The sequence below is a fragment of the Sceloporus occidentalis genome, unplaced genomic scaffold (assembly GCF_023333645.1).
Source record: "Sceloporus occidentalis isolate IW3139 unplaced genomic scaffold, rSceOcc1.0.p SCAF_9, whole genome shotgun sequence".
Taxonomy (NCBI): Eukaryota; Metazoa; Chordata; class Lepidosauria; order Squamata; family Phrynosomatidae; genus Sceloporus; species Sceloporus occidentalis.
The window spans coordinates 44,364,747-44,379,508 of NW_028316989.1; the positions used below are offsets into that span (position 1 = coordinate 44,364,747).

At 40.6% G+C, this 14,762-nt stretch overlaps 1 protein-coding gene and 1 long non-coding RNA gene across 2 annotated transcripts in view; one reads left to right on the forward strand and one right to left on the reverse strand.

Moving 5' to 3' along the window:
- LOC149307428 (uncharacterized) overlaps positions 1-14,762 on the reverse strand; it is a 33,110-nt gene that overhangs the window by 14,341 nt on the left and 4,007 nt on the right. The gene's annotated exons all lie outside the window — the stretch shown is intronic.
- On the forward strand, positions 3,456-13,660 carry LOC149307429 (uncharacterized). The gene is made up of 6 exons (XM_089538163.1): positions 3,456-3,557; positions 3,744-3,922; positions 4,533-4,632; positions 6,801-7,329; positions 9,039-9,089; positions 13,569-13,660. The coding sequence occupies exons 1-6, from the start codon at positions 3,489-3,491 to the stop codon at positions 13,658-13,660; spliced, it is 1,020 nt and encodes a 339-aa protein (XP_089394289.1). The 5' UTR covers positions 3,456-3,488.

A 14,762-nucleotide genomic window follows, 5' to 3' on the forward strand; every position in this document is an offset into this window, starting at 1 on the left:
ATGTATAAGAAATGGAAAAATGGGGAAATCACCAAAGAGGAATTCAAACAAATAGCAAGCACATGTAGGGGTAAAGTCAGAAAAGCTAAAGTGCAGAATGCACTCAGGTTTGCTAGAGAGGTTAAAAACAATAAAAAGGGCTTTTTTGGATATGTCTGCAGCAAAAGGAAGAAGGAAACAGTAGGTTCACTGCGTGGAGAAGATGGCAAAATGCTAACAGAAGACAGAGAAAAGGCAGAATTACTCCACACCTTCTTTGCCTCAGTCTTCTCAGAAAAGGCAAAGGGTGCTCAACCTGAGGATAATGGAGCAGAGGACAGAATAGGGACATTTCAGCACAGAATAAGTAAAGAGATAGTACAGGAATATCTGGTTAATCTAAAACTAATATAAATCTCCAGGACCAGATGAACTACGTCCAAGTGTAATAAAAGAACTGGCAAATGGACCCCAGAGAACAGGATCAAAATTCAAGATGACCTGAACAGACTAGAAAGCTGGGCCAAAGCTAACAAAATGAAATTCAACATGGAGAAATGTAACGTTAGAGTGGAAAAATGAAATGCACAGATATAGTGTAGTGGCCTGTTATAATAAAAAGCTATAGAAAGATGGAGCCACTTTGGTTTGAAAAGACATAGTTCCTAATTTGCGGTTTGAAAGCTAGAGAAGAACTAGAGCAAAAGCGTGGTGAGTGCATCATGACCCATAAGGAACAGGCACCAGTGAAATAGACACAATATAGATAAGGAGACACTGTTGATATTCAAAAGTAAGGCTAAAGGAAAGATACTGAATGCCTGAGGGAGGGGGGACAGAGTCAGGAATGCAGTTTAATATATGCATAATTCTCTGTTCTGATTGAAAGAATTCTGTATGTTTGAATTGTAATTAGACAATGAGATGTGGAGGAGAGCTTCCTTGTGTAATTAACTATAAAATTAAGCCATTTTGTCTTGAGGGGGAACTCAGCTTTTTGGAACTTGAATTCCACTGACTTCATGTTTCCTTTGTCGACAAATGGAAATAAACTTATGGATTTTCATATTACTAAGTCCTCTTGTTAATTCTTTGCTCTGCCAAAACCTAGAATTTTAAGTTTCCTGACATTTCTGTTACAATAGGATTGGGGACACCTGGCTGAATAAAGCTACGTGTGAAAGGGAACTGGGAGTCCAAGTAGACCATAAGTCGAACATGAGTCAACAGTGCGATGCGGCAGCTAAAAAGGCCAATGCAATTTTAGGCTGCATCAATAAAAGTATAGTGTCTAGATCAAGGGAAGTCCACATTTCACTACATTCTGCTCTGGTCAGGCCCCACCTGGAATATTGTATCCAGTTCTGAGCACCACAATTTTAAAAGGATGTGGAGAAACTAGAGCATGTCCAAAGGAGAGTGACTAAAATGGTGAAAGGTCTGGAAGCCATGTCCTATGAGGAATGACATAGGGAGCTGGGGATGTTCAGCCTGGAGAAGAGAAGGTTAAGAAGTGATAGGATAGCACTGTTTAAATATTTGAAGGGATGTCATATTGAGGAGGGAGCAAGCTTAGTTTCTGCTGCTCCAGAGACTAGGACCCAATGGAGCAATGGATGCAAGCTCCAGGAAAAGATATTCCACCTCAACATTAGGAGGAACTTCCTGACAGTAAGAGCTGTTTGACAGTGGAACAAACTCCCTTGAAGTGTACTGGAGTCTCCTTTCTTAGAGGTCTTTAAACAGAGGCTGGATGTCCATCTGTCAGGGATGCTTTGATTTGGATTTCTTGCATGGCAGGGGGTTGGACTGGATGGCCCTTGTGGTCTCTTCCAACTCTATGATTCTAATGAACATAAGCATTTTTTAAAAGTATGCTGCAGACCCTCACATAGACAGCAGTAGATGGTGACTCCCATGTTAGTGGGTTGGTGAGTTTGCTCTGTGTTTTAGTCTGAACTGTTTGTGGTGCGGAATCTATCTTGGAATTAGGCTCCAGAACTGTGGACTAAAACTCAATGCCCCAGTAACATGGAAATTCAATGCCCCAGTGCCACGGTGTACATTAACTGTTTGCAATGTATTTTTTTGTTTCTTTTTCATCTTTCGTGAACTCCCCAGTTCCACTGAATGATCCCGAGATCATGTAACAGGAGAGAAGGAGAAAACTGTATCTCCTTCCACTTTCTCCATCCCATGGAGAAAATTATATACCTCTTTTATGGCCATGCTTTTTCACAGTTTTGCTCCTTAATAATAACCCAATGGTTTTAAAAAAAAATAAAATTAAATGAATTTTATTAAGCTTTAAAAAAACATACATAACATCACTTGGGCAGACTAGCCTTAACATTACCATAAGGACAATCATGAAATACAAAAATTAACAACAAATAGTGTAAGAAAAACTTCCTGCTCTCGCAGTTTGACCTGGTTACCATCTCATTCTTTAACTTCTGTTCCGTCTTGATATTAATTTCCCCCTGTTCTTAATAACATATGACAAGATCAAGACATCATCAGATTACAATAGCACATCTTTATGCTGATCAGGGGATTTGCATTTCCAGCATTTGCTGGAATGTTTCCTATATATTTTGCAGTCTCACAGGAGTTAGGTACCATCTATAGTACATTTTATAACAGTTTTCTTTTATATCTTGGCACAAAGTGTATTTCATTCTCGTTAACCATGATCTCTCCCATTGCTCCAAAACCAATGGTCTCCCAATGTCTTGTGCCCAGGTGACCATGTTTGTTTTAACTATTTCATTTTCCATGTAATATTTCAATAGACACCTGTATAACACCGATATTGTTGTACCTTTTTTTGCCCATATAATTTCTTGCAACCCAATGGTTTTAACCTTTCACAGAAGATATATCATTTGGGAGTAAATTCAAGAAAAAACCTACCAGGAGGGTGCCTTCAATTTGATTTCCAAGGCATAGAGGCGGGTGCATAGTTATAGGGTGCAGGTGGCCGGTATCACCCTTGTGGAGGGTGTTTGTTGGCCTTATCCAGTCAGAACAGAATTTCCATCAAACCTGCAAACTTGTCCTCTTTTCAGAATCTGAAGAATGCATTGCAAGAATAGAGAGCCAATACAGTATGGTGGTTTGGACTAGGATGATAAGAGATGAGGATTCAAACCTGCATTTAGCCATGGAAACTCTGTGGGTGACCATGGGCAAATCATGATCTCTCAGCCTCAGAGGAAGGCAATGCAAACCTCCTCTGAAGAAATCTTGCCAAGAATAGGATAGCTTTGCCTTTGGCCACCATGAGTAGGGAAAGACTTGAAGGCACACCACAACAACATTTTAGGAACATCGCTGTCCCATGAGCTCAGGTATTTCTCTTACGCCATGGAGCAAATTCCCCTCCTTTCCTTCAATGGTCAGATCCCTAATTTTGTCACATCCCTGATTTTGCTTTAGGACTAAGCTGCCCAATTTTCTTCTTTCACAGAGTTACCCAAAGAGAACCCATTGGCCCTGTCTACATTATGGCCGGACGTGAGCCCATCCCTATGGGAGAAGGCGAGGAAAATTTGACTGTGGCATCATTCATCACGGTAAGTTCCCACCTCCTCGTAGCATACTGAAAGGGTACGGCCAGGGTGCAGACAGCACTCTTCTCTAACATCACATTTCAGATGAGCTGATTCCTTTCCTGTCTAAGGTAATAGGACAGGTTTAAAGAAATTCCTCCCACCTTCCCTCCCACCTTTCACTTGCACTCTGTTTGCTCCTGTCTTCAGTGCAAAGAGTGGATGCGGCCTGTGAAGAAGGCCCTGCGTGAATTTGAAAAACTGGGCAATGGGCCCTGGACGCCAGAACAGGTGGAAAAAATCCAACCTCACCTATTGAAGATAGGAGACCACATTTCCAAATGCTTGGACGTTTTTACTGAGAAGGAGGACAGGGCTCTCTGGCGATGGTAAGCTTCACCTCCATTCCTGTCAGGCTTTTTGTCATGGGAGCAAGTGACCCAGAAAGAAACCCAAGACAGGGCTACAGAAATGGAGTTGTTTGGCTCTCAGTGGCTCCCCTTGAGGTCCAATGGACAAGGCAGATTGCAGTCTGGACCAGAGTTAAAGGGAAGAGAGCAATGATGGGTCACAGCTTCCATGTTATGTACTTAAAACCCTTAAAACCTGAAATATGACCCTGATTCTACACTTCCATGACACTGAAGCCACTAGTAATTCCTGGATGGTGACAATAACTGCTTTTCCTTGCCACTCTGGGTAGAGTAGCTTCTGTCCTGGATGCATAGAATTCCTTCCTTATGTCTCAGAGGTATGGCCCTATTGGTGCTAAGAACCACATATGAGATCTGCAACATTCTACCATTCTACCATCATCTGCCCTGACTGTGGCTCAAACTGACTGGGGATTCTGGGAGACAAAGCTCCAAACACCTGAAGGACCAAAGTTTGGGAATTAGAGATTTAAACCAACAGAAAGTAATCTGGATTTTTGTTGTCAAATGGCTGCTTAGAATTGGACAAGCACAAAGGGAATTTATAATTCATTTCATTTCCCAGGAACCTGTGGTTGTTTGTTTCAAAGTTTACTCACCCTCACGCAAAGACGCTACACCGGCTTTACAAGTTGGCATGCAGGAAGCGGGCCAGAGATGAAGAGGTAAGGTTGAAAATCAGAATGTGCAAGGGGCATGTATAAACTGTTGTGTGGATGCTTGTCGGTGAATGAAAACAATATAGAATCATAGAATCATCGAACAGTAGAGTTGGAAGAGACCACAAGGGCCATCCAGTCCAACCCCCTGCCATGCAAGAACTCTCAATCAAAGCATCCCCAACAGATGGTCATCCAGCCTCTGTTTAAAGACCTCCAAGGAAGGAGACTCCACCAGACTCTGAAGAAGGAGTGTGTTTCACTGTCGAACAGCCCTTACTATCAGAAAGTTCCTCCTAATGTTGAGGTGGAATCTCTTTTCCTGGAGCTTGCATCCTTTGTTCTGGGTCCTAGTCTCTGGAGCAGTCAGAAAACAAGCTTGCTCCCTTCTCAATATGACATCCCTTCAAATATTTAAAAAGGGCTATCATATCACCTCTTAACTGTCTCTTCTCCAGGCTAAACACCCACAGCTCCCTAAGTCGTTCCTCATAGGGCATGGCTTCCAGACCCTTCACCATTTTAGTCGCCCTCCTTTGGACAGGCTCCAGTTTCTCCACACCCTATTTAAAATGTGGTGCCCAGAACTGGACACAATATTCCAGGTGGAGCCTGACCAGAGCAGAATAGAGTGGCACTATTACTTCCCTTGATCTAGACATTATACTTCTACTGTTACAGCCTAAAATTGCATTGACCTTTTTAGCTGCTGCATCACATTGTTGACTCATATTCAACTTATGGTCTACATTAACTCCCAGATCCCTTTCACATGTAGTTTCATTCAGCCAGGTGTCACCCATCCTATATCTGTGCATTTCATTTTTCTGCCCTAAGTGCAGTACCTTATATTTCTGTGTTGAAATTCATTTTGTTAGCTTTGGCCTGGCTTTCTAGCCTATTCAAGTCATTTTGAATTTTGATCCTGTCCTCTGAGGTATTAACTACTACTCCTAGTTTGGTGTCATCTGCAAATTTGATAAGTATGCCCCCAATTCTGTCATCCAAGTCATTGATAAAGATGTTGAATAGCACTGGTCCCAGGACAGACCCCTGTGGGACCCCACTGGTCACTTCTCTCCAGGATGAAAAGGAGCCATTGTTGGGCACCGTTTTGGTTTGGCCAGTCAACCAATTACAAAGCCATGCAACAGTTAGCAGTTAAAACTGAAAAGATGGAAATTGATCCAAGAACTATAGCTGACCATTGTTTAATTGAAATGATTTTGATTATGGTATATGGTTAACTGAAAATAACACAAACCTGTTTGAGAATAACTATAAACCAACATGGCAACAGATAAACAAAGATTTAACAAAATGGAAGAAATATGATTTATTAATATTGGGAAGAGTAGCCACCATAAAAATGGCCATTTTGCCAAGGTTAATGTTTTTGTTTATGAATCTGCCGATCCTCATTAATGAAAAAGTATTTGATGAATGGGAAAAAATTATATTAAACTTTGTTTGGAGGGGGAAAAGATCAAGAATGCAAAAGAATGTATTAAAAAGACAAAAAGCTTTTGGAGGATGTGTGCTACCTGATCTTAAACTTTATTATAGGGCATGTTGTATCATCTGGGTTCAAGAATGGCTAAGTTTGAAGAACAGACATTTGTTAAACCTAGAAGCAACTAATTTAAGATACGGTTGGCATGCCTATATATGGTATAACAAGGATAAGATAAACAAAGACTTTCATAATCACTCAATCAGAAAAGCCCTATTCAAAACATGGGGAATAATAAAGAATAAATTCTATTTAGGGATTCCTCATTAGGTATCCACACAGGAAGCATTTTTTGGGAGATGGGAAAGTAACCCAAATTGGATAAGATATAAGGACCTACTAAAAAGAAATCAAAATACTGATATAAAAATAATTTCAAGAGAGGAACTAAACAGCACAGGTAAGACAACTAACTGGTTTGGATCTTTTCAAATTAGACAGAAGTTCATTTGTAGCTCCTCCAGCGCAGTTCTATGGTCAATGTCTGGCAGATGTTGACCGTAGAGTTGCACTGGAGGAACTAGATTCATAGGGAGGTGTTCTCTCAGTTAAAAATGGAATGTTTTTGTTATCTGTGGTTTTTTTCACTTTTGTGGGTTTTCCACTTTTTGCCAGGTTTCTCACTAACATTTCCTTTTCTACTCTCTTTTGCTCCCAACAGCAAAAGAAGAAGGTGGAAACAACCAAGGAAGTTAAGAAGCCAGTTTGGCCAGAGCATCCTAGGACCAGCCCGGCTTCTCTTGTCTGTAAGATACCTCCTGGTCCTCCTTCTGGGACCAGACAGGTTTCTGCTGTTCCTAAGAGACCTCCTGTCCCTCCTCACAAAGTCCAGGAGCCGCCACCTCCTCCTCCTCCTCTTCCTCCTTCTCCCCCTCCTCCTCCTCCTCCTCTTCCTCCTTCTCCCCTTCCTCCTCCTCCCCCTCCTCCTCCTCCAAGGACACGAGGACCTATGGAATGCTACTTCAGCCCTACAGGTGAGAGACCAGGTGGAAGCTGGCATCAGGGACGTAGCCGGGGGGTTGGGGTTGGGGGTCTAGACCCCCCCCTTCAGCCCAGGGGACTTTCACGCTCCTTCCTTCCCCCCTCCTCCCTCCATCAAAAGCACAGAGGGCTCAGATGGACAGGGAAAAAAGAGGAAAGACAATTTAAGTTGCAGGCTCAGAGGGGGGGGGGGGAAGGGAGGGGGGGGAGTGGGCCGGGATCTCTTTCTTTCCTTTTCAGTTTCCTCTCCATCCCAGTCCTTCCACTCTTCCTCCTCCTCCCCTGTGCTTCTGCCAGAATAAAAGTCTCCCAGACTCAGTCCCTTCCTGGGGAAGGAAGACAGAAAGGAAGGGAAAAAGGTAAGGAAGAGGAAGGGGAGAAAGGAAGAAAGAAAGAAAAAGGAAGTAAGGAAGCTTCTGAAAGGAAATATAAAAGAAAGAAAAGGTGACTTCTAACTTTCCTTTCAGCAGTTATATCCATATACAATATAGTAAATAATAATAATAATAATAATAATAATAATAATAATAATAATAATAATCTCTTATCAACTACAGCTTGAGGCTTCCTTACCCAAAATGCTGAGGACTAGATGTATTTTGGAGTTTTTCAGAGTTTGGTATATTTATATATGTCTAATGGGATATAATGGGAGATGGGATCCATGTATGTTTCTTATGCATCTCATAGACATAGGCTGAAGGTAATTTAATACACAATATTTTTAAAATAATGTTGTTTCTGTACACTGAGCAGTCAGCAAAACCTTGAGACCACTATTCCTTGTATAATTCAATAGTTCAGTAATTGATCTAAACCTTCAGGATGCCCAGGTTTCCTTGAGTTGGGGTCAGACCAGATGCTCTCATGGTCGGTTTTGGGTTTTGGAATAATTCAGATTTCAGAAGTCCAGATAAATGGACACTGGGGCTCTACTCTGTAGATTTCTTCTGATAATGAACTCAGGTTTTCAAAAACAGTCATTTCTGGATTTTTGCAACAACAAAAAAGAGGAAGGAGGGTCTGTGATGCAAAAAAGCAAGACACTTCCTTCCAGACTTGTTTTTTCTCTTTTTTAAAATAAAAATAAAATAAAATACAGTTAGCTGGCCCCTTTTCAGCATGTCAATGGGGATGCTTTGACTGAGAGTTCCTGCATGGCAGAATAGAGTTGGACTGGATTGCCCTTCTTGGGGTCTCTTCCAACTCTAGGCGGCAGAACCCCAAAGGTTGCATTCATGCCTGTTCTGGACCTACTTACTCCCAAGTACTCAATTCCTAGGTGACTTGCAGAAGACACTGAGCCCTTTTGCTCCTTTCTTTCTTTGTTTGGCAGAACAAAGTTTCTGGCATGATGAAAAATATAATTATCGCAGAAGAGGAAACAGAGTCTGGCGTTGGCCACGGCACGGGGAACAGAGGGAGCCTCGACGCAGCTTGGGGAACCAATCCCGCAAACGGCAAGCGGATCAGTCCAATGATGGCCAAGAGCATTGGGGCCATAGGGACTGTTATAACAAGTGAGCCCTTACTTTCTCCTTTGGAACCTCCACTTTGTGTCGTCCAACAACCAAATTTCTCTCATGTGTTGTAGATACTGGTGCATTCCTTCCAACACATGTTGGAAACTAGGAGGACACTCTGAGCAATCTGAGCCTATCAGGAGGGAAATTTCAGCATCTTTGTCCAATGCAGGAATTTCCTTTGCTATAGGTTTTAGGTTTGTGTGGCTTTCAGCTACAGCCTTGGTTGCTATTTGGTTCTTGTTTCTTGGGATAGAAGAGCACTCTATTAATGGAGGCAGTTTAATATACCTTTTCGCGTTTAGGGGAACAACCTGAACACAATTCCTAAGACTGCCAAAAGATTTCTTCTTTTGAAGTGACACCTCTCTTTTATTGTCTCTTGTTCTGTCCAGGTCCGACCAGGCAAAACGGAGGCGTTTGGATTAAGGTCTGGCCCCTACCAGGTAAGCTACCAATTGAATTTTTTAAGTTCATCGAGACACTGGAGATAGTTAAAGATTTAAATAAAAACATACAAATGTATTTTGAAGTAAATCTAACTAAAGAAACTCCACTGCAAACAGTCTGGGATGCATTTAAAGTGGTACTAAGGGGTTGGTTGATTCAAAAATTAGCAGAATTGAGGAAAAAAACATAATGAGAAATTGTTTAAATTCAACAAAGAGTTACAATTGACAGAGAGAATTTTAAAGAATGATCCAAAAAATAAAAGCACGCTAGAAGAATCAAAACACTTGCAAAAGCAAATTTCTATCTTAATGGTAGAAGAATTGGGGGGGGGGGGGGGGGGAAATAAGATTCACAAGACAGAAATTCTTTGAATCAGCAAACAAACCAGGAAAAATACTGGCCCACCAGATTAAAAGAGAAAAAGCCCCCTAGCTTTGGAACCATTACTTTTGAGTATCCGCCAGAATCACCTAATTGAAGGCTTTACACTTAACGGGAAGCGCTATAAATTAAGTACATATGCTGATGATTCGGTCCTTATGATTTCTAATCCAATTGAAAGTTGTGAAACATTGGCTCCATACAGATAGGCCAAAATAAAGCTGCTTCAAGTCACTTTGGAGGTGTGCTGTTTCAATGATGCATGTGTCCTAAGAGTCTGAAAGCTGCGCCAAAGGTGCGCTCCAGTCCTTAGGACTGGATTGTGCCTCTGATGCTGCTTCTGGACTCTTAGGACACATGCATCATTGAAACAGCACACCTCCAAAGTGACTCGAAGCAGCTATATTTTAGCCTGTCTGTATGGGGCCATTGTTAGGCCTAATGAAGAAATTTGGAAAATTAGCAGGGTATAAAACTAACTTTGAAAAATCCATCATCTTGGCCATGAATATGACAAAGACAGAGACTGATGTATTAAGGGAAAAAACTGGCTTCAGTATACAAAAAGTAGTTAAATATTTGGGAATAAATTTGACTTCTAAAAACACGGATCTTTTTAGAAATAACTATGAAAAAACATGGCAGATCATAAAGAAAGATATTCAGAAGTGGTCTAATTTGAAAACTTCATGGTTGGGTACAATTGCCATCATTAAGATGGCAATTCTACCCAAAATGTTATTCTTATTTCAAAATTTACCCTTTTTAATTAACGACTCACCTTTTACTAAATGGGAGAAAGACATTTCAAAATTTATTTGGTGCAACAAAAAACCCAGAGTTAAGATGAAAATATTGTATGACGCAACTGAAAAAGGTGATCTGGCATTACCAAATTTAAAATGGTATAGATATGTATGAACTCAATGAAGAACGGTACCTATGCAACTGGTTTGCTTATAGGCAAATGTATGAGAGATTTAGAATGGGTGTGAAAAATCGTGGAATAGGGGAAATCGATGCAGATCTTGAAAAAATATTTAAACCCCCCCCAAAAAAAATTTCAAATCTTTATAATTTAATTCGTAAGACAGAAATCGAAACTGAAATAATAAAAGACTATATGATTAAGTGGGCAAAAGATCTGAAAGAACCTATTCAATTAGACAGTTGGGAAAGACTATGGAATACCTACTTGAAATATGGAAATTAGGGAAAATGTCTATAAATCGATTCTCCGCTGGTACTTAACCCCCTTTAAGCTTTCCAAAATGTATAAAGATTACAATAACATTTGTTGGAAATGTAAGAAAGAAGTAAGGACATATATGCACTGCTGATGGCACTGTAATAAAGTTCAGAAATTCTGGAAAGGAATTCACCAAGAGATAAATTTGATCTTTAACCTTAAAGGAGCCCCCAGACCAAAAATGCATCTCTTCAACATGTTGGATATGGAAGAGAAAACCTCTGGGAAAGGAAAAGTACTGTTCTACATGACTGTGGCAGCAAGAACAGTTCTGGCAAAATACTGGAAGTCGAATCAGATCCCATCGATCCCATCAATGTGAGAATGGACTCTGAAAGTCATGAAGATTTTCGAAATCGATAAGCTATTCTTGCCTCCTGAAAAAAGATATGTTGGGGAAATTCTATAAGGAATGGTAACCTTTGAGAAATTATATTTAAATTAGAAACCTGGTTTCTAAAGGACTCTCTACCCAAGTGGATAAAATGGATATATTGCTGCAATCGCTATCAGATCATTGTTAGCTTGGAAGTTATTTATTATTTATTTATAAAATTTATTTTTAAAAAATGCCTGACCTCTCCCCTCCTGTAAGCTACAACAGCCAGGGGGCTTCACATCCTCACAGCCTTTCTTTTGTCTTGCCCTGCAACCCCAGACTAGTAAGTTTCTGACATGTCCGGTTCGGATCCATCCAATGGACGCTGCCAGATTATCCAAAGCGCTCCTGTCCCTCACTTCCAGGATCGACTCTGAAGCATGACGGGCAAGGAGGAAAAGGTCCCAGTGTCCCCTGTCCCTTCCCTGCTGGCATTGGGTTTGGTGCCTGGCAAGGGAAGGAGGGAAAAGGCTTGCAGCCTCCCACCCCTTCCCTGCTGGCTTGACTTCGATGCCTGGTAGGAAATGAAGGGCAGGTCCAGACTGGGTGACGTTGCGTTGCTGGACACCATTGGTTCAGACCATCCCATGGCAGGATAGCCCCTAGACGTAGAAGGAAGCAGCCATTGCATGCCAAAACATGTTTCTTGGGAAGGCATCTTTGGCTATTCTATGTAAAAAGGAATGCGAGAAAGGAGGGGAAAGGCCCAATGTATTGGAGATAGACCAATGTATTGCAGATAGGATTTACTTCCTGTCTTTTCATGTCTTCTTTCGTGCTGCTTGACCCATATTACTTGCATTCTTGCCTTCAAGCATATACAATCCCTCTATTACCAAACCAAACCTTTTAACCTTTCTTATACCGTTACACAGTAAAAAAAAAAAAAAAAACCTGCAAATTATACATATATAATTCTTTTCTATTTCCCTGGGTTATATAGAACAAAAGATATTCTCCCACAGTTTTAAGTAACAATAGCCTTGTTTACATTTATCATATCATCATTTCCTGGTTTAGCCCAAATTTATTCCCTTTATATATATTTATATAACCATCCCCACCAGGTTATCATCTAGACACCATCTCTTTTTTAGAAACATCATTATTTGACCCCATTCCCTTTCCAGTCTCTCTTTCTTCTTATTCTCCAATTTACATGAGAGTAAGTCTAACTGTCTAATGTCACTTAATTTACTTAGCCATTCATCAATCTGCAATTTTTGGCTCTCTTTCCAATACTTTGCAATCATCACCCTAGCAATAGTTATCATATACAGTATGATTTTCCACAGTCTTTTTTTGTCTTCTGCCTTCAAAAAGGACGTCATATTTAATAAATAGATTTCGGGTCTTTTTTTATATCTTATATCGAATATCTGTTGAATTATATTGTGTACTTGGTTCCAGAAAACCTTTACATTTTCACATTTCCACCACATGTGGATCATCGTCCCCTTATGTTTCTTACAGCTCCAACAAACATCACTGTCAGTTTTAAGCATCTTTTTTAATCTCGCAGGTGTGTAGTACCATCTGGTACTGATCTTTATAAAGTTCTCTTTCAAATCCTGACATCTAGTAAATGCGTTAGTTTTCTTCCAAGAATTTTCCCATGCTTCGAGTGGTATTTCCCTTCCTAAATCTTTTGCCCAATCGATCATGTATTGTTTCACAGGTTCCCTTTCTAGCTCTCTTTCTCTTAATAAACTATAGTATTTCGTATTAACTTATCCAGTTCCGATAACTTTATTTCAACCCCGGATGTCTTAATATCTTCCTTAAATCTTTTCATTATTTGATAATAGCTATACCAATTTATTTCTTTGCCCTCTTTAATTAACTCCTCTCTAGTTTTAATGCATGCCCCCTGGACTGCATTAATCTTTATTAAGTCATAATACCTTAGCCAATTTTCTTGCGTATCCCACCTGTTTGCAAAAGCCTCCTGGGTTGACACCCAACCCGGGATCTTAAAATAGAACTTTGTTTTAATTAATTTCCATGTCTCAATCAACGCCCTCCGAATCGGATTATTACGAAAGTCCTTATGTATCCCATCTTTATTATACCAGAGGTAACCGTGCCAGCCAAAACGAAGATTAGCTCCTTCTAAGTTCAAAGTATTTTTATCCTTTAATCTAATCCAATCCTCCAGCCAGGTCATATTACATGCTTGTCTATATATTTTGATGTCTGGCATCGCACAACCTCCATTTTCTCGCATTCCTTTGTACATAGAATAGCCAAAGATGCCTTCCCAAGAAACATGTTTTGGCATGCAATGGCTGCTTCCTTCTACGTCTAGGGGCTATCCTGCCATGGGATGGTCTGAACCAATGGTGTCCAGCAACGCAACGTCACCCAGTCTGGACCTGCCCTTCATTTCCTACCAGGCATCGAAGTCAAGCCAGCAGGGAAGGGGTGGGAGGCTGCAAGCCTTTTCCCTCCTTCCCTTGCCAGGCACCAAACCCAATGCCAGCAGGGAAGGGACAGGGGACACTGGGACCTTTTCCTCCTTGCCCGTCATGCTTCAGAGTCGATCCTGGAAGTGAGGGACAGGAGCGCTTTGGATAATCTGGCAGCGTCCATTGGATGGATCCGAACCGGACACGTCAGAAACTTACTAGTCTGGGGTTGCAGGGCAAGACAAAAGAGATGCTGTGTGACCCCATTGAGGCCATTTGGACCACTTATGGCAAATGTACAGAGTAGGATGTTTCAGTCCGCTGGGAGGGGTCAGGTCATTTTTGTTAATTTATCAATCAAAGAGCAGACGTCCAACTAGTCCTGTCAGCTAAGCTTCAATGTTCTGGTTTCAAATGTAAATACGTTGTTTATGTATTATGTATATATTATATTTTCCTTTACTATTATTATTCCTTACTATTGTTACTACTATTAAAACAGCTGTATTTTGAATTATTCTATGATAAAACAAAGATTGGTATTTTCACAGATCTAATTGGTGTAGTGTGGGCTTTTTATAGTTACTTGTTTGGCTATTTATTTATTTATGTATTTGTTTTTTGGTCAGTGAAAGGGAGATGCAAACGGTGGTTATTATGAGTTTTCTTTTAGCTCTGTGCAGGCCAGAATTAAAGTGTTGCATATGTGAGTTTTAAATCTGGTAGTTTTAGAGCTCTTAACAGAAAAAAGATTACAAAAGATTTCAAACACAGACCACTTCCCTTGTCTTAGAGGTGAGATGTAAAATGCAAAATTAAACACATACATACATGGATGCCATAGGATGAAAGGGCAGAGGAGGAAGAGGAGAGAGAAACCAGGACCTTTTAGAAGCAATTTAAAAAGTGGAGTGACAGAGGATTAATTGGCTGTCTCTCCAAATTGTGACAGTTGGAAGGTACGCTACATATTCCCTACTTTTTGCTTACAACATATTGATGGCAGTTGAGCATGAAGAGAAGGTTGAGGAAGAATGGAAACTAATGTCCTGCCAAACCCTTTTGCAGTTAAAGAGAATCTTTTTTAAAAGGTGGAGTGATTTGCATTGGGGAGGTATATGTCATACTATTATACCATCCATACTACAGTGGACCCTTGTTATACACTGGTGTTTGGTTCCAAGATCCCCCGTGTATAACAAAATCCGTGTATGCTCAAGTACCATTAAATATAATGACATAGCAAAAT